The sequence below is a fragment of the Pelmatolapia mariae genome, linkage group LG3_W, assembly GCF_036321145.2.
Source record: "Pelmatolapia mariae isolate MD_Pm_ZW linkage group LG3_W, Pm_UMD_F_2, whole genome shotgun sequence".
Taxonomy (NCBI): Eukaryota; Metazoa; Chordata; class Actinopteri; order Cichliformes; family Cichlidae; genus Pelmatolapia; species Pelmatolapia mariae.
In genome coordinates, this window is record NC_086229.1 from 85,303,608 (window position 1) to 85,327,387 (window position 23,780).

Below are 23,780 nucleotides of genomic sequence, written 5' to 3' on the forward strand. Positions count from 1 at the left end.
TGTGTCTGTGTGTGTGTGTAAGAGAGAGTGAGAGAGAGTGTTTGATGTTAGTCTAAGTGGTTAACATAATATGAGCCCTCAGAGAGATGACGTTCAGGCAGGCACTCACACACAGACAGACACACAATTTTAGGCTTTTTGGTACGCTTTTCTGTGAACAATTTGTGCTTTTTAGTATTCTCCAGCTTGTGCACCAGATCCATGTATTATCTATCAATTGCATTCTCCCACTCTGTCCAAACACACACACAGACACGCATTCACAGCACACACACACACCTTTGTTCCTCAAACGCCTTCCTAGAATGACAAAAACCCAGCATTATCTTTTGTTATTTATTATTGCAGATGGAGCCATTATTTCATGACCTCGCCATCTCTCGTTCCTCCTCCCTCTGCATATGTTTTTATTTATTCAGACCTCTCCCTACCTCTCTTTCCTGCCCTCTCCTCCTCTCCGCGCGTTTATGTTTATTCAGATACGTCTCCCTCTTTTTCTCTCCATCTTTCTCCCCTCTTTCTCTCCCTCTGCACCCATGTGTCCAGCTTTTGTTACAAGCCTTGTTTCCATAACAACTGCGACCTTTCACTCAGTGCATAACCAGTTTTAATCAGAAGTAGAGAAAGAAAGAGATGGGATCAGGCAGAGGTGTTGGGGGAAGGGGGGGAGGGGGGCGTGATTTAGGTGATTCTTGGGATACGCAAAAAAAAAAAAATACAAAATTAACACAAAAAATTGCAGTTTGAAAGCGGCCCCTGGTCTCATGGGGAGAGCCTGTGAACAGTTTAGTGGTGGGTTTGGGTGGGTGACATTCCCAGCAACAGGTTACTAAGTGCTGCTGAAGTTAAAGCAAAATGTTGCCCTGCTATCAGGGTGTCTGTTGATTAAAGCAGGCAAGCTGAAGTAGAGCAAGGACATCTGTAAAAAAAAAAGACCATTGTGGTCCACTGAACATGGGTACCTTTGCACTGCTGCTTCCAAATATTATACCTATGATTTTAAAGGCATCCTATAAATCCACATTTACACTGTTAAATTCACATAATTTGTGTAAAATCAGATTAAAGCTGCCACATGTTAAAAATGAATACATTTAGACAGAGAGTCTTTAGATACTCTGCTGTGTTTGTCTTTATGCCCAGGGGTGCTGAATCTCACAGACAGATTCCTGTAGTCAGATAAAACTGTTAATGACTGACCGGGTGACAGTCGGCGGTAAATAAAACCTTTGCAGTGCAGAGAATGTGCTGCTGAAGGTCTGTGGCATCACTACTGTAACACAAACTGAAAAAATGCTTCTCGGTTTTTGGTCAGAGTAATTTCCCCTTAACATGTTTATGGGCTCGTCTGTGGATAAGTAGCCTTCTGTCACAAACTGCTACGTGAATTATATAAAAGCCAATTAATTTCAAATGAATCGACGATTTAATACAGCACAGTGCCTGTATGTGTGTGTGTGTGTGTGTGTGTGTGTGTGTGTGTGTGTTTGTGTATACTGGGGGTCTTGCCAACATGGGAGGGACCGGACTGTCAAGTGGACAGCTCTCGAGCCCGCTCGCCCGCCCACCGCGCGCCACTCCACACCGGGTGCAGCGCGTGAGGTTGATGCCAGCCAGAGATAGATGGATTGGCGAGGGAGGAAAAACCTGCACAGTGACACAACTAGAGTAAAGAGGAGGCGTTTGACGAGTGAGGGAAAACTGAGAGAGTTACGGAACAAATCCAGAGAAGAGGGAAGCGGGAAAAAGCAGGAATCCTCCTGCTGACTGGTTCCTGTCTGCCCGCACCGATGTCCAAGGCCCGTCCGGTGACAGCAGGAGACAACCAACCGAGACAGAGCGCACAGAAACGGCCGTTGGGGCTGGAAGGCTTCGGGGAACCGCTGGAGCTCTTCTCTGTGACTGAGAGTAAGTTCATTTTAAACTTCAAACCTCCGCCTTACATATTTGACATTTTACGGCGTTTGAAGAGCTACGAAGGTCAGCGTCTGCTCGAGCTGCGCGTCTCTCTCTCGCTCTGTTTATGTTTTCTTTCATACTGCGACATTAGTCCACCGCTGCCAATTAGTCACAGGACGCACAACGGGCGCGCGCGCACTCGCACAAACTGACCGCTCGTGCGTCAGAATGGCCAAAGCGGATTCGCGTGCCACAGCCGGCAGATGTTGCCACGCGGAGGCTTTAAACACTCTATTAATTATTCAAAGTGATATAATTACGCCACAAATAGATAGATAGAATATAATGTGAAGGGGGAAAAGAAATGCCCCCGAAAAATGACTGACCCAAATAATTTATAACATTAAAAAAGTCCTTAGCTAATATCTTTGATTTTGTATGGTATAAATCCATAGTTATGAGCTACATTTATCCAGCCTTTGTTTAAGTAATACAGCTCTGCTTAAAAATACGCTAATTAAAAAGAAATTTCATTTGACAAGTATGGTTGTAAGCCAGTATTAAGAACATTTTAGTAACCAATGTGTTGTTATTTTCGAATGTTAGAAAATGAACTTTTTGAATGTAATTTTCCAATGTAACATACTTACATGGATCATATACCAGCGCGTTATCTGTGCTTTGTTTCATGTGTGTTTTCGCTCTTGTCAGTCTACCCAGTGACAGCTCCCGCAGTCCAAGAGCACCATTCTTAAGCCTAATCTAGTGGTTAATGGCTTTCATAGTCATTGCTCATATTTTGTGCAGCTTGCACTGGCTTTGAAAAGCTAATCTGTCCCTGTTATAAGCCCATTGGTTGGCTTGCCATCTGGGCTGTATTATAGTAGAGAGGAGAGGGCATTTGAATAATTGATATTTAGCTATTTATAGGAGGATTATTCTCTTCATGTTTCAACAGTCTATCTATCTATCTATCTATCTATCTATCTATCTATCTATCTATCTATCTATCTATCTATCTATCTTGTCTAGCTATTGTTTTTTGGGATGTGTGTGTTTGCGTTTGTGCATCCTTGTGTGTGTGTTCATATTTTCTGTATTTTCCTGTACCTCTGTCAGTCCTTACATCTGTCCTGTCCTTACATCTGTTCAGTGAGCTGTAGTGTATCCATCTGAAGTGGATTAGCGGTGTTATCAAAGCTAAGTAGGACTACTGCTCATGCACACGTAGGCACACAGACACACACATGCACACACACACACACACACACACACACACTTGCATATGCACACACACTACATACATGCTGCTCTCACTCTATTTCACTCCACAAGGACCATTGACCATTGTTAGCCCTCTCTCAAGCCTCTTTTGCTTTTGTGCAAAAGTGTGTGTGTGTGTGTGTCTGTGTGTTCATGTGTGTGTTTGACGGTAAACACTCTGATCAAACAGTGCTTAACAAGCTGCCTGAACTGATAACAGAGAGAGGAGGAAGAGAGGATGAGAGAGGAATGGAGAGGAAGGAAAAGGGGTATCGGGGCAGAAATGAGGTTACACAGTGATATAAAATAGGAACTGGGATGTGTGTTTTTGATCTTGATTAAACAGTGAGATGTACTGTCGTTTATAAGCCTGGCATTCACTGGTCTCTGCTTTACGACCTTTTCCAGGAATTGTAGGGAAGCTGTATAGCATTAGCCTGGGAGTGTAACAAGCACCTAAATTTTCCACCATAAAATGTTTTGTATTTTTTTCCCAAACTTCTGTTATTGTGCGTGATCCACATCTATGTGCATTTATCTTCCTCAGTTTTCTCACATATATTTTTCTTTGATACTTGCACTGTCTAAGACAACACACGTTCAAGCACAACAGGAAGGACAGCCTGAAGAGAGGAGGGCGAAATGTGACAAAGATCATGAGCCAGATGTTAACCCTTCCATTAGGTCTTAGTTGGTGCCACAGGATGTCGCTTCCTTCACTGATGTAAATATCAACCCAACTGAATAACTGTTGAAACTGATCTTTTCTGTGCTTTCTAGCTAAATGTACTCTCTTTAACACTGCCACAATGAACGTTTAGTTTTTGCTCTATACAAATACATTGGAGTTGTTTCTTTTTGCTATTAAAGTGAAAGTGATTGTGACCAGTGACCTGTTTTGCTGTCCAGGTAATGTTCCAGCCATATCGTTGTGATGGGCACTCATTCATTGTCAACCAAGTGTAGTCACAGATAAACAGAAATATTTTCCTTAGTGCTATCTAGCAGATATTTATGCAACCAAAACGGCCTCTGAGATTTTTGCCCTTACTGCAGTGCGCTAGAATTGAATGGAACTAAAAATGACATTGGAAAAAAATTAAAAGCAACCAGAGCAGATAATCCACATAAAAAAGCCCTACAAACCATTTTAGTAAGACCTGTTTCTTCTTTATACAGTCGTGTCAGTAAGAATTTTGGTGACAGGGTCCCCAGTAAGGACGGGTGAGAAAGGTGTGTTTTATACACGGTTTTATTCACACACTTTTTATACTCAATCTTTGGCTCTCTCTGTGCCTCTCGGGCTCACTGCTAACAGTTTTGTGTTTTCTCGTCTCCGGCCCCACATTTACTGTCAGAGGAGAGGTTAATTAGACATGCCCAACAGGTTTGCTGCTCTCTTCATCAGGCACTACTCCCCCAAACACACTGCTTTAACTCTCCCTCGTGTGACTGAGCCCAGAAACCACACCCCGCCAGCACAATTGTACACTGCTCAAAAACAATCATGCTGTATATCTATACTGTTATCGACTGGGTAATGTGTTAGAAATGAATGATGCCATGTTTGACGTAAGTGAAAATGATCAACCTACGGAGTACTGAATTCATTTGTATGGCCCCCATGTGCTTGTATGCATGCCTGAGAATGTCAGGCATGCATAATGTTCCCCACGGCTTTTTAGACCCTTTCACATCTATCACCTACACTCAGGGTGAATCTGCTCTCATCTGTGAAAAGCGCAGGGCGCCCTGCTAATTCTGGTATTCTATAGGAAATGACGATTGAGCTCCAAGCTGCCAGGCAGCGAGCACAGGGCCCAGTACAGGATGTCAGGCCCTCAGGTCACCCTCGTGATGTCTGTTTCTGATTGTGTGGTCAGAGAGATTCACACCAGTGGCCTGCTGGAGGTCATTTTGTAGTTCTTGCAGTACTCACAGTCCTCATCTTTTTCCTCCTTGCACAAAGGAGCAGATAACGGTCCTGCAGATGGGTTAAAGACCTTCTAGGGCACTGTCCAGCTCTTCTAGAGTAACTGCCTCTCCTGGAATTTCCTAAATACTCTTGATATGGTGCTGGGAGACAGCAAATCTCCTGGCAATGGGAGGTATTGATACGCCATTCTGGAGGAGTTGGACTGCCCGTGCAACCTCACACTGACACTAGCCAAATCCAAAACTAGTGGAAAAACAATCAGAAAAGATGAGAAGGGAAACATGTCAGTGACTTCCACCTGTAAAACCATTCCTGTTTTGATTGATTGATTGATTGATTATACTTTATTCATCCCGAGGGAAATTGGGTTATCTTATTATTTCCACTATAATCAATATCATTATCCAACAAGGTTGACTGATGTAATGCTATACTCTGATTAAAAACGGTTTCTTTTCTGTTTTGAACTTGAAATATTAAATTAAATACTAAATATAACCATTTAGCACTTTGAGCACTACACACAAAACTATGGTCATCTTAATTATTGGTATATTTTAATGAAATTTAACCTCATGTATTAACTTAATTTGGCTGCAAAACACTTGCTACTACTCAAAATATCACAAAAGCAGCAATAATAATCCTTATTGTGTCTCTTTGTGTCCCTTCTGCCTCTCTACAGCCATGGATTCACCCACAGATCTTTTTGATGATTCTGCTCCCCAGATACATACATTTGCTCCAACTCTCAACTCCACAGATCTTGCTGGAATCCATCCTCAGGCTAATGCTGGCCGCCTTACTCCTGCCTTTAGACCCCCCGGCTTTCCACTGATCCACCATCTCCTCCAGCCAGGTGGAGGCCCCAGGAGGATCGGAGGGCTGCTGAACACAAGCCTGAGCACACACAGACACCTGGAGGACAGAAATGTGGAGGAAGATGAAGGAGAGAGGGATGGACACGTGGAGCAAAGAATGGAAGGGGGAGATGAGGGGGCGATTGAGGGAAAGGACGACTTGCTCGGGGTTAAGAAGAGGCACAATGACGCGGCCCTCGCAGCCGAATGGAATCAAGACATCCTGAAAGTGAAGAGGATGAAGCTGGAGAACCGACAGAGGGATGGAGAGGCCGATGAGGGAGGCAAACAAGGAGGGAGGGAAGAGAGGAGAAGGGAAAGGGAAGAGCTGAAAGAACAGCTGGAGGAGGCAAGGGAGAGACTGCAGGCTTTGCAGGAGAAAGTGTGGAGAGCTTTTGGGGAAAAGCACATGGCTGAGGATGAGAAGAAAAGGAAGCGCAGAAACGGAAGCAGCGGTGGAGCTGATGGAAGGGAAGAGGATGTAGGGCTAATAGAGGAGGAGGACATGACAGAAGGGATGTACGATGAGGAAGACATTGATGGCGGAGAGATGGAAAAGGAATCATTTTCCCTGCTTTCCGAGTCCCCTTTCGACAGCTTCCACAAACGGAAAGAGGAGCTGCAAAAAGACAGAGAAAGAAGGATGGAGAGAGGAAGAGGAGGAGGAGGGTTGCACTTGGAGGGTGTGATGGAGGGATCAGGGTTGTGGCTTGACTGCGGAGGTTTGGTCAGAGGAGACTGGGATGGCGGGATAGATGACGAGAGTGAGGAGGGAGGGCAGAAGTTTGCCGCGGCACTGAAGCTGGAGTTGGGCAGCGCTGTGGCCCGGGTCATCGACCGAGTTCTCCGCCTTTACACCGAGATGACCGATTACGCTCCTTCCTCTCCTCCCGCTGCCATCTCTTTTCTCCCATCTGATCCGGGAAGTGACGGAGGGAAGGAGAAGGCAGTGTGGATGGGGCTGTTAACGAGAGGAAGAAGAGAAGAAACAATGAGCGATAAGGAGGACAAAACAAGAGGGCAGGACGGAGAAAGAGAGAAGCAGTTCCACAAGATGAGCAACGGGAGCGCCCTGCCCCCCCGACCACCCCGTCGGACTGAACCGTCCGAATTAGCGATGCCACTGACTCTTCAAAGGTCACCTGACACGCGAAAGGCCTACCCACTCCTTGGCCCACCTCTCCCCACTCACCTCAATCCCTCTCACCCAAACCTCTCCCTGCACCACCCTTCTTTGTCTCGTCCTCCTCCCCTTTCTCACCCTCCCCTCTTGCCTCCAGCCTCTCAGCCCAAGGATCCCTCCTCCTCCTCCTCTTTCCACCCGTCTTCAACCTCCTCCTCTACTTCCTCATCTTCTTTCCCTGCGCCTCCCCCTCCTCCCCCGCCTCCGCCCCCTCCTCTCCCTCTCCCCTTGCTCCACTACTCAATGCAGCAGCTTTTCTCCCGCTCACTCCACCACCCTCAGCTCCCCCACCTCCCGTCATCCCGCAAAGACTACCTGAACTCTGACCCTTTCTTGGAGTTCTCTTCCCACCCATCGTCTCACCCCTCCTTCCCCCCGCTCCCCTTGCTCGGCCACCTGGACCCGTCACTTGCACGCCACGCGCACGGGGGGAGAGAGAGGGACCGAGTGATGAGGGGAGATGGGGGCATGCGAGGAGGAGGGATGGATGGAGGAGAGCTCTACCTGACTGCTGGGGGGATATCCTTTTGTCAGTGTGCTTGAAAGAATGAGGATGAGAGCTGTGTGTGTGTGTGTGTGTGTTTGTGTGTGTGTGTGTGTGTTTCGACATGTATCTCCTTAACTCACCTCATATGTACACCCAGGAGGGCTTGTCACCCTGCCATCTGAAGAAAGCCAAGCTCATGTTCTTCTACACTCGCTATCCCAGCTCCAACACGCTCAAGACGTATTTCCCTGATGTCAAGGTGTGTGTACACCAGCTCAGTGCTGGAACGACAATTTCACTTCAAAGTGATTATTTTTTAACACGCCTCAAAGTCACACGGCAGTATATCAGCCACTGCGTTTTACACACCTGCTCACCTGGTTTTTTTCACTGACCATTTTCTACATTGTTAGAGCAATATGGAAGATGTCACAACTATGCAATGCCAATTAGGCCAGTTTGGCTGCTGTAGTATTGGATATTATGACTAAGGAAGGAGAATTGACTGTCCAGCATTTCTTTAAGACATGAATGTGAGTTGGTCCATATATTACAAAGACTTTAAAGGTTTCTTCGAACAGGCGTGGTGTTTACAACTGAGGGAAGAAGGACCAGAAGTTATCACTGCTGCAGAGACTTAAAAGCTTCTGAAATTTCCAGTTAACGGCCCCTAAAATTAGTGCCCATCACACTGCTTCCTAGAATCTCAAGATTAGCTGTTTTGAGGAAATTATCAGGCGTTTGGGTCAAATTGCTGAAAGAATTTTGTACTTCTTAATTTTTTTACAATTTAGTATTAAGTAAGCATGACAAAGGATGGACATTAGACTAGTGGATATCTCAGCTGTGGGCTGGTGAGTCCAAATTTGATAGTGGTGGGTTCCAACCTCAATTCCTTTGTCTAAGATGAATAGATGATGTGTGCGTGTGGTTGCTATCATGTGGGGTTTTCGGATTACGCTGTTAGCAGTTCATTCATAATTGAAGACAGCACTTAACGAGTGTTTGGTTTGCACTTCGTAGCTACATTGTTTGTTTTTAACAAGACAATGAGGCACATCTTCAAGATCTTGATTTGAAATGATGCAGCGCTGCTTCAGATAACATGAATCCCCCAAAAGTATGCAAATGCTGCTGCTTTGAAGAATCTTGAATTTATTCAAATCTTTCATTACTACATAAATTCAGTTGTGTTGTCTTTTAGGAGTAATGTACCCATATTACTGTGTGGTTTGATTTGATGTATTATAACAGTTTTCTTTTATTAACTCTCTACTAATAGATACAGTCTGTTAGCATGTGTCAGGTTATAGTGTATTATACATATGTAGTGGTTGGTGCTTCACAAAATCCAGGACTGGCCCGTACGGGGATCGAACCCGCGACCTTGGCGTTATTAGCACCACGCTCTAACCAACTGAGCTAACCGGCCATGTTGCAGCAGTGTTAGTGAAGCAAGGCCAGAGTTGCACAGCTCACGAGTTATTTTTGGAAAATTTTGCGGATAAACAGTTAAAAAGCTGATGTCACAGTTGCACATGTCGGGTCTCAAAGCTCGAGGTGCTTTTCATTTCATCTTAATAAGATTTTCTTCTGCAAATAAAGCGAAAAGCAAAAGTTGCTCAACTGCTTGAAAACGTACATGGCCCGTACGGGGATCGAACCCGCGACCTTGGCGTTATTAGCACCACGCTCTAACCAACTGAGCTAACCGGCCATGTGTAAACACCAAAACTGTCAAATATGGCCGACTGCATCCCAGATATTATTGTTCCCATACTTCAATCAGGTTCCAATAGACTGGAAGTTAGATTGCAGTTACCCCATTTACTGAAATAATGATAATATTAACTAGCCTACTGGTTACAACTACTTCTCCAAGAAAGTGCCTATCTCTGAATATGACTAACAAGTGAAATGTTTCAATGAATAAAACAAATGCTATTTTAATTCACATCCATGCTGCACTTAAAAATGCATATGCTGCGATAAATTATTATTACAGGGTATCTCTTAATAAGGTGATATTATCTGATACAATCTGCAAGCTTACAGTGATTTAGAAGCATAAACAGTGTGGAGTTGCAGAGATTATTTCTCCTCTTGGAGTCTGTGTCAACAGAAAACATTAGATTAGGTCACATACTTTAATGACCACTAAGGGGGAAAAAAAAGGGGGGGGGGGCATACAATGTCTTTTGAATGTAATTTGACATAACAAACAAAGTGCAATTAAGTTAGCTCAAGTCAGGTTAATTTAGCATATCATTGTAAGTGTTTAAAAAAGCACTCTTCTCTTGCTGTCCTCACCTGCTCACTTCCTCTCCTGTCATCCATGGTCTAGTTTAATCGCTGTGTGACCTCCCAGATGATTAAATGGTTCAGCAACTTCAGAGAGTTCTTCTACATCCAGATGGAGCGCTTTGCACGCCAGGCTGTCCGCGAGGCTCTCACCCGGTTGGTTTGGGTTGGCACTGGTTCATGTTAAACTCATTTTATTTGCAATACTTTCATTGTTTCAGTGGCCTTATGAGTGTGAACATGTTGCCCCTGTTAGATGAGCTGAAGTAAAGTCTGATTTATACATCAGACATCATATATAACTTTTTTTAGAAATAGAGAATCACACATCGCATGATTGACTTTGGACCCACATGAAGCATCATGGTTTCCTCCATGACAGATTCAGTTCTGCTCTAATCAAACAAACCATTGCAACTGAGAAATAGATGTCTGCATTTTTTATATCGCTTGATTTAAGAGGTCGGAAAGGCTTATTGATAAAAATATTGATTTTTTTTATAACCAGCTATTGTCTGTGAGTGCTCAGGTGTTTAGACACTGTGGCCATGTTGATGCTAACTCATGATGGTAGCGAGTAAAACAAATAGCAATGGGCATAAAACATGACTGCAAAAAGTCAGAAACAAACTGAAGCTGAATATCAGTTATATAAATTATACATGGTTCTCTTCTCTGGTTTTTTATTGTGAGCGTATTTAAATGAGTTTGTTTGTCTCTGTAACACAGGGATGGTGCACCTCGTATTAGCCGAGAGAGTCAGCTGCGAGTGGGACGTGATACGGAGCTTTACCGCATACTGAACATGCACTACAATAAAAGCAACATCTACCAGGTGAGGAGACGCTCTAGTTACAGCTTTCAGCCTACCGGTTGTATGACTGGACTCAGTCCTTGGGTGGGGATGTGAATACTGCTCAGCCCTAAGTACAGCGCTAATGGATTATGGATCTTTATGCAGTGCTCCTGTGTTTAAAAGAAAATGCCAATCAAGTTAAAGTGCTGTCTACAGTGTCACGGTCTTGGGTCATGTATTGAAGGATAACTTGCACTCTGTTTTTGATATCTTTTATAGATTGTCATCTGGAATGCTTTTCAAGGTTCACATGCATGCCTAACACAAGCCATTACTGATTTTCTTAAGCTCATCGGTCCTTTGAGTTAAGATCATTTGATCTGAGCTGTTTGACCTTCTTGAGCAAACAGTTCTTAAAAACATTTAATGCGTGTACTCAGCCAATCTTATTGAAAATCAAATAAAAGTCCCATTAAGTGCACACCAGGTGAGGATGGCTGTAGAATATTGCAGGACTCAAGCTGTGTTGTTCTTCAGAGGTCAATAAACTGCCAGATATGGCTGCTGCTTGGACTCTGAATGAAGTCCTGATCTGATATTAATTGGTAAGCTCCGAGCAGCCGATAAGTCTAATGAGGAAATAAACCTCAATAAATCATGTATAGCGTAAAGATGAAGATATACACTAAAAAGATACTACACCGCTGAAATGAAAAGCACTGGAGCTTGGGGTTATTATTTTGTGTAATGTGCTATTACCTTTAGTGAGCAGAGAAATAATTTTACTTGTATGAGTTTGTGCATGAAAAAGAAACAGAAAATGAAGCACTGTTATATCTCATTGACCTACTGAAGGACACACAGTATCATAAAACAATCATCACACATTAGTTTTGACTGAATTTGTTCACAGTGTCAAATTCTACAGATGATGATTAATTTTATCACCCAAGGTGATCTGCTATTTGTCAGACGTCATTGGATTTAAAAAGGTATTGAGAACGCTAAAACTACTATGGCTACAATGTATCCCGGAAAACGTTCAGGCAGCGCTGAAAATCACCTCTGTGATCGTAAAAACAAAGTCACAAGGTTGCTCGAGTTTGAAAAGTCACTCTCACCTACACAAATTTTTGTGAGTTTATTATTTGATTGAACCTCAGCTCGGCTTAAAGTTATGTGCGGTTCAGCCGTGAATAGATCGTGTTCGCTTCTAACGTGTTTTCCGTCATAGTGTTGAAAGAATAGGTCCATTTATAAACAATAACAGTTCTTCTCATGTCATTGTGCATAGTCAACGAGAAGTCTCTACATGCTGTGATAAAGCTGTCCGCTTTGACAGGCGCGTTCAGACAAACAGTGGAATCAGAGACAATCACAGTCTGTATTTTACCAAAGTGAGTGACAACACCGGTGAGGGTGCACTAAATGCACATTATAATAACAGGTATTGTAATGTTCTTCCTGTGAAGGCTATGAAACTATTCACTGCTCAACAATGCTTATGAGATTTTTAGAAAGTACAGAGACAATCAAAACCTCACATTCACTGAAAAACACAAGTTTCTCAGTTTTAAATCCCTTTGTTCTTATAGATAAGGTAGATAGATATGTGACTGACAGATTCAGATGCTAAACTAAAGTGAAAATGGATTTTTCTCTTCCAGAACACTTCCTAATAAACATTTCCTCCTTGACATTCATATTTTTGTGTGCAGGTTCCAGAGAGGTTCATCGAGGTGTCTGAAGTGGCTCTGAGAGAATTTTACTCAGCCATTTGGACGGGGAGAGACAGCGACCCCTGCTGGAAGAAAGGAATATACAAAATTATCTGTAAACTTGACAGTCCTCTACCAGATGCATTCAGGCTGCCAGGTTGTCCAGTTGGCTAATGATTGCACAACTTTTATCTGGTCCATGTGCACAAATGCATGCTCAAACATAATTTGACTAAAACAAGGCATTACGTGCATTAAATCATTCAGAAATTGGTACATTTCAGGCATCGCAAACTGATATGTAACCATCCAAAAGATCATTTAGAACTATTACAGCATTTTGACTGACTTGCAGAGGAATACATACACTTTCTCATACTGACAGGCAGGTTTGGTATACAGGCTCAGCAGCAAACCCTCAGTACTGCAGTCTTGTGACCGCACTTATCAAGGAACGTGACCATACCTTTGAATTAAAATGGACAGAGCAGGAATTCCTTCTCCAAACATTCTTCAGCAGCCAGCTGCTTGAATGAAATCTAAAGCTATTATTAAAAGCACACTCTCACAGTAGTTTTGTGAAATAGACACAAAATACAATTTTTGGACTTCATGTTCACGGAAACAAATAGACTCTTTTTTTTTTTTAGTGTGGACATTGACGCAAAAGTCAATCACATAACAAAGCTTCCAGTTTCCAAGAACACCAACGTTCATGATAAGACGCTTCAGGTCTGTTGGTGGCATAAGCTTCAGCTTCACTGAAGAGGGTTAGGGTTCAAATTCAGCACTGCTTTCCCCGCTCATTTTTCAGTTGCTGTTTCATTAGCTGGGACCACATCCTCATTTTAGGTTTGACAGCATTTCTGGTAGATAATGGAACATGGCTTGAGGATGAATTGAGGCTGTGGTTTAGAGAAGGCCTCAGAGGGGACTGACAGTGACCCGTGGGCTGGGCAAATCCCGCTGTACTAATGAGAAGTGAAGAAAACAAGAACAAACAGCTTGTAGTTGCAATGGGGGGGGGTCACATATAGACAGAGAACTGGAGGTGTGGTTACGCTCAGATAAATTATCTCCAGCTGGTTTGGTTTAAGGGCCAGAACCACTTTCTAGGATGCTGCCATAAATCATATTTAGGTTTAAAACAACGTTTTAAAGTCTCATAAAAAAATGACAACCTTTACATCCGTCCTTACAAACACAATGATTGTAACGAGGGAATATTTAACAACGTGCGATGACACGTGACTGGAAATCCCACAGAGTTGAAATCGACTGTTCTATTAGAAACGTCACAGAAAAATGGTGGCTGTTGTGCGTTACCACGAGATAGCTATCCTTTTGAGATGCGTTGTCCAAATTTGAGCAAGAATGCTGTTCTTACTGCTGGAAACCAGAAAAGTCCCTGCTTCAAATTCGCTCTGACACACAGTCCGCAGTCCGAGCGCGCATCACCTTTTAAGATTAGGTAACCGGCTCCTCTGGCTTCATCACCAATGAGCAGTGTTCCTACTCGGAAAATCACTGCTAAACATTTTAAATATAAAGCAGTGATGTTGCTGTGCGATGATTAACAATCTCGCACAAACAGTACTTAACAATCACACTCAAACATTTCAGGGCTGCCCTCCCTCAGGGGGCGTTCATCATGAAATGACCTTTTAGCGCTGCCTTGTGTGTGGGCTTCTCCATCAGGATTTTATCTTTTATTTTTATTTTCTCTCCAACAACATCATACCGTCACGTTTCATCCGAAGTTCAAAAGATTAAGATTTTCAAAATGAAGTTGATCTTGTTTCACGGCACAATCTGGTCGGTGGGTTTTTTGGTTTTTTTTGCTGCTTGTGTATGCCTCTCATCTCTCTGTTCAGTATTAAATTATTATCAAGCTTTTGTACATGCAGTCAAATCAAAACAGCTGTTCTTTCAAGAGGGACATTATATTGAATTTAAAACAGTATAATTAATGTTTTGTTCTTTCCTTGATGTGCTCTTATTGCTGATATATTTACGTATGTTTTTGAATTCTTTTTAAAGTGTTGCTAATCTAAATAGTTCACTTGCACAATAAGTATATATAATTATATACAGTATATATCAACATTTGTTTTCCAAAAGGGGGAAACTTTCACTCTCTCCGCTCTATATCATGACTTTTATCTCGAGGAAAGATGGGTTTCTCTTCAAGAAAATGTCGACCGACAGCCTCGACCTATCCGTGACGTGTTATTAAGTGCATGTTTCCTACATTTTCGTTTTGCGTTGTAATCTTTTATGTCCCTCTATTTTATATTGTACATAGTGTATTCTTTACTGTAGATCTGTGCCTCGTTCAGACTTTGGTGAATTTTGATGTTTAAACTTATCATGAATTAAAGAGATACAAGGCTTGTGTGATGATTTTTGGATACACACATAGACAAACTGAAGCTTTCTAGTGTTTGGGTCCTGGGGTCCAACATTTGTGCCAGCATGCATTAAGGCTTCAATCTAAAAACACCTTCACATGCTCACTGACACTAATACTTTATGATGGCTCTGCCCACCACTTAGTCTAGCCTCCTGAGACAGCAGCACACACACACAAACTCACACTGGCATGTCTACTTTTTTTTTCCAACAATGAGTCCAGTCACCTAGTTAAGTGAAGTTACATTCTCAACATAGTAGTATTATTTTGGTATTTGCAAGACTTTCTTTGTCCACATTTAAGAATTATTTATGAAAAATCCTTGCTGCAGTATAGCATTCTTCTTTCTATTTAGTAATCCATTCATCAGTTTATTACCTTCTGTCTTGTAATACCTTCTGCAACATACCATTTGTTTTTCTACTTACTTTTGTAACCCAGTGGTGTAAATCACTTAAACAATTCCTATGAAAACTAACAGGGCTGATTCATAATTTTGAAGCTCCTTTCTAATGACATATCATTGGAAATTGTGTGGCATGTTATTACAGAAAACAGTTATTTCTAGTCAGCCTTGAATGATGTAAGACTGGCTATGTGTCAGGAATTAGTAAGCTTATTATTAGTGCAGAGGTGAATCTGACAGGCTTAAAATGCTTGACATATACCCTATAAAAATGACATGGTCACAGGACACAAAGTCACAAGGTTTCATTAAGCATTCTGGGAAGGAAGCACCACACACACACACACACACACACTGTGTCTAACTCTAACATTTCATACCTCCTAATCCTCGAGAACCTCAGACTTTGACTAACTTGAACCATCTACATATTTGAGACAATACAAACATGCAGTATTTGCTTCCGCATAATAAAAAATAATTATTGCGTAAATATAGGCGTTAACATGAGTGAATTACACATATGTCTAGCTGCAGACTTTCAGTTTATCTTTCTGGGTCATCGGATGAAACCAACTGATTAAGCGAAGAGAAACGATCTACGGCCTTTATGACAAGCAGTGTCCACGTGTGACAAGTAAGCTATTTTTTACGCATTCACGCGCTGCGGTGAAACTCAGAGGAAGCTTCTATTGCTGCTCAAACTAATATCGAGAAGAGAGTTCGGACGTACGATTTTCACTTTGGACTGTTTGACTGCGGGTGAAGGTAATAAAAAAGATACAATATCACCGGAAATCAAACTGTTTTACCTCCAGAATATAACCCAGCTGAAGCTACGTCAGGCTTAAAACGTTTTAAATTATGTTTTTGAGACGTATGACAAGGTCGTGACAAGTATATGAGACCTTTCTTTATTTCTTGATTCAATTTGTCCACAATGTTCTGGCAGTCTGCGGTTGAATAAGAGTACAGTCTATTTAAACAAAAAACTGACACGTGTTAATCTTAATGGAAAACATTTTCATGTATTTTTTTATTGACTAACCCAGACACGTTTACTACTTTGCCTTGCTTTGTTTTTAATCAACTCACTGTCTTCTTAATATTTGCGAATCGTGGTTGCTGGAGGCTTGGTGTTTTATTATGAAGGAACTAACCGGAAGTTGTTTGCCTTGTTATTGCTACCTTCACGGCAGCTATTTTCTTTGCAGACGCGGACTAAGCTGCTGCTGGATGATGGCGTTAGCCTGGCTACTGGTGCTGGAGTGGGGTCTCTACATCAGCTGTTTTGTCTGTGGGATTGTTACCGCAGCGTCTGTCACCATCGTCCAGGTGACTTTTCTAAGTTTTACTAACCTGCTCCATATATTACATGTTGTACCCGTCCTCTTCCGGGTGGACTTACTTTGTAGTGCGTTTGTCTATCCCAGAAAGTTTAGCAAAAAAGAAACAAACTTCTTAATTTTATTTTTTTATTTTTTGAAGAAAAATCCTTTAACCATAATTCAGCATACAGTGTCTTACAAATTTATATTTTCAAGCTACTATAATTGATTTCGTACAGCTGCGCAGTTTTCTGGGTGTTACACGGTAATTAAAAGCAGCGCGAGGGATTAAAAAACTGACACGCGCTTCCACTTTCAGTCCAGCCCACTGTGTCATGACCTTCGGCTTTTCAACTCTAATTTCTCCATATTTTTAATATTTTTTGACTGTAGATATCGGAGAAGTTACTTCTCAAAAAATGTACCACAAACTTTTAGCGAAGTGTCACACGAGCATTGTTGTGTGTCAACAACTGTTCGTTGTGTTAGCTTAACAGACGCTCGGAAATGCGTGATATGCACGTGAAATTGTGAACGTGCGTGTGCGCGCGCAGGTTTTTAACTGTACCTCTAGTTCGGATGCTTTGCTCATCATGTGACCCAGACGCCTCTCGTGCCCAATTAGGCTCCCTGCTGCTCATTTATAGAAGTCAGATGCAACCGTTGATGCGCTTATTGTAGCATCCAGCAAAGCGCTTGAAACAGTGAAGCGGAACTCAAGCCTTTTAGTGACACCCCCCCCCCCCCCCTTCTGTCTCTCTTTTTTCCTCAGGGTAATTTCGGAGGTCACTGTATGCTGTACGGAGCGGTCAGCTACAATGCCACGTCCAAACTCATCGGAGTCCAGTCGTTCACATCCTCCTCTTTGTGTTACTTTGTGTCGGCCATATCAATCATGGTGGCAGTGGTGTGTTTCTCTCTGTCTGTGTACTGGGTGTACACTTTCTGCAGCGAAGGGGAACTCAAAAGGTGACCACACGCTGTATGTGTGTTTTTCATGACAAAGCACAGAGTTGCAGTGTGTGTGTGTGTGGGTTTAAAAACAATTTTTATCGTCCATGTTTTCCTCCAAATATTGCATAAATGCTGGCCTGCTCTGTCATTTAACAGATGTCTGCGTGCACTTTTAGGTTGATTTTTAGTTTAAACTTATTGATTATACAGGAAAATAAGTGTACATGTAAACATTGTTCTCTGTAGCCAACACAAGCAAAAGAAGCTACAAATACATTTGGAAAAAATTGAATTTTTCTCAGTCTGAGGTATAAACTGGCATCATTTAAGTAGCTCCTGAGGCTGAACTTAAAGTGAAATCGTGTGTCGCCACAGCAATGAAGCACAGAATAAAACTGTTCCTTTGAGGAGGTCTGCACAGCGGTTTTATTAGGATTTTACTCTCAGAGTCTCATCTGAAGGTACAGGCTGCAGAGCTGATACAGAGAAGCAGAAATGCATGGGTCATGCCACGGCATGGCGACACAATCACACATTAGCTTGCATTTTGTAGTTTGACATCCTGTCCTCGTTCGGCCAAAGGTTGAAACAACACATGCTTCTTCTGTTTTGCCTCACTTTAAAGAGCACAGTGCTATTCTCACGCTCTTATCTGTTTGTTTTTTCTGCTCCTTCACAGGGAGAATGTGTGGATGAACGTGATTATTGCCGTCTCTGGCGTTTTCCTGTTCTTCCTGCTCGTCACGGGCTGCATGTTGAAGATCGGGCGCGACACGCTCTGCTCGTCTGTCATGAAAAACGTTCCCAACACTACCAGGTGACACCTGCACTCATCCACACCTGGCACAGGACCAAACGCTTTCATCAACACTCGCATATGAAAATGAAAATAACATTTGAAAGCCAGCGAGCGTCACTTTGTGTTTGCGTGCTTTCTGGTTTTTTCCCTTTTTCTCCTTTCCAAAGCTTCCCTTTACCACCCGCCCACTTTCTCTTAGAGCTCTCTATGAAACCATATGAAGGTAGATTTAGTTATAACCATCTACTTATTTTACACTTGGCCTGTGTCTGTCCTTCAGGATGCCCTTTTTCCTTTTAAAAATGTCATCAGCACACAGTTTTTCATCCTTGGCTACACTATAATGCTCTGAAAGGGCGAGCACTTAAAAGAGAAGCAAAGACGTGCATGGTGTTGTTAGTTTTTAATTGCTTGTTTTGAGCTCCAGTAACTTTGATGTTATTTATGTGCTATAACTGCAGCTTTCCACTGCTTCCTCTGACAAAACTGCCTGCAGTTTTTCTATTTGTTCATAGAATCAGTGACCAATAATCAAGACTAAATTCATATAAGACAAATCCATCATGAATTAAATCATAACCCCAGATTTCTTTTAAACTGTCTAATGCTCAGTGTTTTTCTGTGTGCAAAGTTGTGAAAAAGCCCAGTCCGAAAAATGGGCCAACCCACTTGATGGAGAGAGGTTCTACAGCAGTCTACACAAAGCTGAGGTCGGTACTTCATTCACTTATTTTATGCTTTTGGCTGGAGTCACATGGTCCACACATACTAGCTACATTGCCAGTTTCTGTAATGCTTAACATAAATAAGCATTATTATGAACTGGAGCCCTGCAACACTACAAAAACCCATGAATAAAGATATGTAGTCAAAGTTAGCATATCATGTTAAATGTAAGAGGTTTCTTTATATTGTAGCAGCTGATAAAAAGAACTGAAGGACTATTTGAAATCAGAGGATTACCATACTGGTGTGTTCAGATTTAGGTAAAACAGCCTCCAGTACATCTTGCGTGTCATGTTATTTCCTTCTCAGACGGCTGTGTGGATCAACTTCTTCTTCTGGCTCATCATCGGGGTTTTGGTGATCATCCAGAGGCGTCGGGGCTCAGGGTCCAAGCTGATTGGAGCGGCACCAACTGGAAGCCTTTTCGGGGAGACGGGTGTGACGCCCGAAGAGACTGAGCCATTTTTCAACCGTCCTGGAAGGCCTCAGTGAGAACGGGTGTGAGCGAGAGGTTATAAAAGCACATAGTGGGAGCAGGTGTGGAAAAAGGTTAAATGAAGTGTTTTAAGGATTTCAGTGAACAGCATTTTGAGAATACACGTGGAAGGTTTTACAGATATTAGTTTTTGGGTTTAACAGTATGTATAAAGCGCCACAAAACCAAAACTCCACTCGACGAGGATGGGATTCGAACCCACGCGTGCAGAGCACAATGGATTAGCAGTCCATCGCCTTAACCACTCGGCCACCTCGTCACCTGAATGCACAAGCATGCAGAGCCTGTCTGTCTGTGTCAGGACACACTGGAAACACTGAAGCGCTGTCAGGCGCTGGTACTGAATTTACCCATTTCCCACATCTCACCCGCCGCGTCACATCTAAGTCTTCGGACTCCACAGAAACTTATCTGTTTTTTATTCAGAGCGAGCTTCTGTTGGGTTTGTTTACACAGCCAACGAACGGGAGGGTGTTTGATTTTATAATTTAACTGTGCTCAGCTGTACTTTTGACGAGTAAGTCTAAGAATTTTCTACATAAAACACTTTTTTTTTTTTTTTTTTTTTTACTAATTTCACAAAATCTGAATCTGCCATAGACATTTTTAACACATTTTATTTTTGTTGACTGTAAAATCCTAAAACACTGCATTGTCTTCAAGTTTAAGGTGTCAACACGTGGCTTTAAAGATCGCTTAGTTATTGATCTGTGTGGTGATTATGTCATTAGAAACTAAAAAGAAATAAAAAGAAAAACAGGAAGACGTTTCACTGTTTGTTTGTTTTTCAACTCAGAAAAAAACCAAACTGCCACTGATGCAAATCTTTAACCAAATTGATTGACTGTTGATTGTTGTGTGACACTGACTTTTACAACCTTTAACCAAAGAAGCGTCTCAGGCTGTTCTGCTGAAACCTGCTGCTGGGTTCATCCACACTGATTCAGTATGCTTCTTTTTGATGAATTATTTTGATTTGACTTGAAACATTTGTTGGTGACCACAGGTAGTTAGCTTACAGTGCCACCGTCTGATGGCACTGTAAGCTGAACACTGGAAATAACGTTTAGATGTTAAAAAATTGAAATTCTAACCTTTTCTAAGCTCAGGCCTGATGTTCAGTCAGGTGTGCTTCTTACATCTGACTGTGTGTTTGCAGTGCTGCGCTTTATTTGTGACATTTCTGGACATGCTCATGTTTGTCATGGGGAACAGGCATATGAAAACGTTGAATAATGTCTCCCTCTGGTGGCTAATAATAAATAAAGATTCACTTGCACCAAGTCAAGTGGCTTTATTGTCAACCGTGTGCAGTGGTACAGTACACAATGAAGCGAGACAGCGTTCCTCCAAGATCATGGTGCTACATATAACAGAAAATCAACACAGGACTACATAAAGTGCAAGTGTGCAAAAACTGCAAGAAAAACAAAACAGAGTGCAACACCAGACAGAGCGATGCAGACGCAACAGTGCAATAGAAAAGTGCAACAATGGCAGTGCAAAAGACTGAGCATTGTGCAAAAAGTAGCTTAATCTATGAAAGTGTGTGTTTGAGATTGTGCAGGTAAGTGCTTGGTAGTGATGTGTGTGTGTGTGTGTGAGTCAGTCCAGGAACTGAGTGTTCAGGAGTCTGACGGCTTGGGGGAAAGAAACTTACGCAGTCTGGCCCAAATGCTCCAGTATCTCTTGGCAGAAGGCAGCAGGGTGAAGAGTGTGTGTGTGAGGGGTGTGTAGGGTCCTCTACGACGCTGGTGGCTTTCAGGATGCAGCGGGTGTGATAGGTGTCTGTGATGGAGGGAAGAGAGGCTCCAATGATCTTCTCGCTTGTTCTCACTATCCCTCTGCTTACCAGGGATATGTTTATAGTGTTTTTGTGTTTCTGTGTACAACCTACAGTTTGGTAGTTGCTGCCTGCAGAAGCCGGCTGTCAGATTTTGAAAGACTGCGAAATTATTTCCAACATTTCTAGCTAGCGGCTCTGTAAAGCAGTGGTCCAGTGAAAAGTCTCAGCTGTGTTCGATCAGTGTCAAAACAAAACAGGGCAGTCATCCAGAAGAGACCTGAAACATACATTTAAGACCACTGTGGGGGATATTTATTGTCTGAAAAAGCTATACAAACCTATTATTCTATCAATACTGCTCAAACTAATCATTCCTGGTGACTTGCAACAGCTGATTAAAGCATAACTTGAACTGATATTCCAGGCTGAGCGTCTAAATGAGCTACTTTCCCCTTCCCTGATGTATCAAAATAGACCCAATGAGCTGCTCTTACAACACGTCACCCTCTTTCTTTCCTGAACTATCTAATCTCTGGATTGCCTGACCTTACTTGAGCCTGAGGTAACAGCTAATCCTCACTGAAGAGAGGAGGAAGACACTGGAGAGACGGACACAGATGGGGAACTGAAGGAAGTGAAGAGCGTACTGGCACTTCAAAGGGGAAAAAGAATCACCAGTGGTCCTGTTAAACAAGCTTCTACAGCCACTTCCACCATCTGCACCTATAGCTGGGTCTTCTGGAGGTTTTTTAAAAGTATATATACACAGGAATCTGTAATCGACAGCAAAAAAAGAGCGAAGGATAGAGCACCCTGGAGGACGGCGAGCCCTGCCTGCAACCTGAGTCTCAGAAGAAAACCACAAGGGTCGAGATAAAGCTGATTTTGGAGTCTGTGGTAAGACATCATTACATGTTGCTTTGCTGTTACTCTTTGACTGCTAATTAGAAAAAACAACCTGTGATTTTAGAAATGAGTGTTTTTGTAAAGAGCAAAAAAGTGAGGGAAAAAGCACGAGTTTTGGAGATGGATAAGGATAAAAGAGAAACATAGAGAGGAGCAGTGGACACTGCAGGCTAAGCCATGATAAGCCTCTTTAAGCTACTTCACTTTCCACAGATCAAATGTTCTGTTTTAAACCTGTTGATCTGTGCTGGACTTTTGACAGCCAGCTATTGATTCACTTTATCTGTGTTTTTGGCAGGAAAGCTCCAGTCTACTGCCAAATCAGACGGCACAAAATCTGTAAAACAGAGCTGAGTCCTTAAATCTCAGATTTAAATAGGGGCGAGCCCTTCAACCGCCAGCTTTACCGTCACTCAGATCCATTCAGGTTTGACCCCTGACCTCCATCCATCCCTCTATCCCTGCTCAGGACATGTCTCGCGACCAGTGCGATTCGGTGGCGGTGAGCGTGGAGTCCCTCCTCACTGACGCCAAGAGGATGCAGATGCAGTGCCGTGAACGCAGCGAGCAGCTCTCCGTCGCCGCCGCGCAGCTGAGGACGGAGTCGGCCGCCCTGAGGGAGCAGTGCGAGGCCACCCAGCTCGACATGGCTCTAATCCGCCGGCAGCTGGAAGAGCTGAAAGACACCAAGGCTGCCTTTGAAGCCAGGGAGAGGCAGGCGCGTAAACTCAGCAAGCAGCTGTGAGAAAAACGAGGGAAGGGGGAAGATGGTGAAGTCATGAACTGTGATGCAACATCCCATTTAAAGTAACTGATCAGCAGCTTAGATAAAGGAAGGAAGGTCTGAGGATAGAGGGAGAAAGACAACAAAAGAAAGAAGGAAGGAGAGAGATAAAAGGATCAGCAAGACAATGAAGGGAAAAATTAAGGAATGAGATGGAATTTGAATCCATCTCCCACAAACCCGAGAGTATAACTTCAAGCAGACCCATGTTTATGAAACTATCCTACCCTGAAAAATGTAATACAGAGGACAAAGAAAGGAGTTTCACCCGGAGTTTAGTGAAAGAGGGGAAAAGCACTTTGTCATTATCTACAGCTCTGTCTTTTCCTTGTAAACACATAATTGAACTTCACTCCTCTCACATCAAATAAATGATTTCCACACACACTGGTCTCCACATGTCTCCTTTAGAGCGTTTTTTCAGCTTGATGCAAACTCTTTGATCTACTAACCTGCATATAATTGTGCAGGTTAGGTTAATTAGACTGAGCGTGAAGACAAAGAACGGTACCCCTTCAGCAAAGATCACTTGAAATGGTCCTATTTCAGTGGGCAGAGGTGAATATGAAGCTCGGCACCAGTTGAGAACCAAAAGCAAATGTTCTTCACATCAGTACACTGTGACACCCTCGAGCTAGAGATTGTGATCAGGTAAAGGGACACGAGTAGGAACAACGTATGGACGAGTATGTTAGTTCGATTTCTTAGAAAGTTTATGTAACATTACTTTGTCTGTATT

At 42.6% G+C, this 23,780-nt stretch overlaps 2 protein-coding genes and 3 non-coding genes across 10 annotated transcripts; 2 read left to right on the forward strand and 3 right to left on the reverse strand.

Annotated features, from left to right (window-relative positions):
* The first annotated feature begins 1,551 nt into the window (after nucleotides 1-1,551).
* prox3 (prospero homeobox 3) lies at nucleotides 1,552-13,072 on the forward strand. Of its 2 annotated transcripts, none has more exons than XM_063470146.1 (6): nucleotides 1,552-1,908; nucleotides 5,784-7,660; nucleotides 7,780-7,887; nucleotides 9,973-10,085; nucleotides 10,659-10,764; nucleotides 12,444-13,072. In XM_063470146.1, exons 1-6 carry the CDS (start codon nucleotides 1,791-1,793, stop codon nucleotides 12,615-12,617), a joined length of 2,496 nt encoding a protein of 831 aa, XP_063326216.1. In that variant the 5' UTR covers nucleotides 1,552-1,790; the 3' UTR covers nucleotides 12,618-13,072. The 2 variants fall into 2 exon arrangements, with proteins under 2 accessions (XP_063326216.1, XP_063326217.1); XM_063470147.1 differs by lacking the exon at nucleotides 1,552-1,908 and adding an exon at nucleotides 3,769-3,886.
* trnai-aau (transfer RNA isoleucine (anticodon AAU)) lies at nucleotides 8,987-9,060 on the reverse strand. The gene has a single exon. It is a non-coding gene; the product is annotated as a tRNA-Ile (tRNA).
* trnai-aau (transfer RNA isoleucine (anticodon AAU)) lies at nucleotides 9,272-9,345 on the reverse strand. The gene has a single exon. It is a non-coding gene; the product is annotated as a tRNA-Ile (tRNA).
* A 2,696-nt stretch (nucleotides 13,073-15,768) lies between the features above and the next one.
* On the forward strand, nucleotides 15,769-23,428 carry tmem179ba (transmembrane protein 179Ba). 5 transcript variants are annotated; one of them, XM_063470149.1, is made up of 7 exons: nucleotides 15,769-16,030; nucleotides 16,462-16,597; nucleotides 17,363-17,559; nucleotides 18,224-18,361; nucleotides 18,975-19,053; nucleotides 19,379-22,248; nucleotides 22,556-23,428. In XM_063470149.1, exons 2-6 carry the CDS (start codon nucleotides 16,499-16,501, stop codon nucleotides 19,559-19,561), a joined length of 696 nt encoding a protein of 231 aa, XP_063326219.1. In that variant the 5' UTR covers nucleotides 15,769-16,030; nucleotides 16,462-16,498; the 3' UTR covers nucleotides 19,562-22,248; nucleotides 22,556-23,428. The 5 variants fall into 5 exon arrangements, with proteins under 5 accessions (XP_063326219.1, XP_063326218.1, XP_063326220.1 ...); XM_063470148.1 differs by having other exon boundaries at nucleotides 22,727-23,428; XM_063470150.1 differs by having other exon boundaries at nucleotides 16,477-16,597; nucleotides 22,727-23,428.
* Nucleotides 19,743-19,824, reverse strand: trnas-gcu (transfer RNA serine (anticodon GCU)). The gene has a single exon. It is a non-coding gene; the product is annotated as a tRNA-Ser (tRNA).
* Nucleotides 23,429-23,780: the final 352 nt, after the last annotated feature.

What these genes read in the sequence shown, in the direction of transcription:
- tmem179ba (XM_063470149.1), top strand. Translation starts at nt 16,499, where the DNA reads ATGATGGCGTTAGCCTGGCTACTGGTGCTGGAGTGGGGTCTCTACATC. An exon ending in CGTCTGTCACCATCGTCCAG is followed by an intron (nt 16,598 to 17,362) that starts GTGACTTTTCTA and finishes TTTTTTCCTCAG; the next exon opens with GGTAATTTCGGAGGTCACTG. An exon ending in AGCGAAGGGGAACTCAAAAG is followed by an intron (nt 17,560 to 18,223) that starts GTGACCACACGC and finishes GCTCCTTCACAG; the next exon opens with GGAGAATGTGTGGATGAACG.
- prox3 (XM_063470146.1), top strand. Translation starts at nt 1,791, where the DNA reads ATGTCCAAGGCCCGTCCGGTGACAGCAGGAGACAACCAACCGAGACAG. An exon ending in TCTACCTGACTGCTGGGGGG is followed by an intron (nt 7,661 to 7,779) that starts ATATCCTTTTGT and finishes CCTCATATGTAC; the next exon opens with ACCCAGGAGGGCTTGTCACC. An exon ending in GTCCGCGAGGCTCTCACCCG is followed by an intron (nt 10,086 to 10,658) that starts GTTGGTTTGGGT and finishes TCTGTAACACAG; the next exon opens with GGATGGTGCACCTCGTATTA.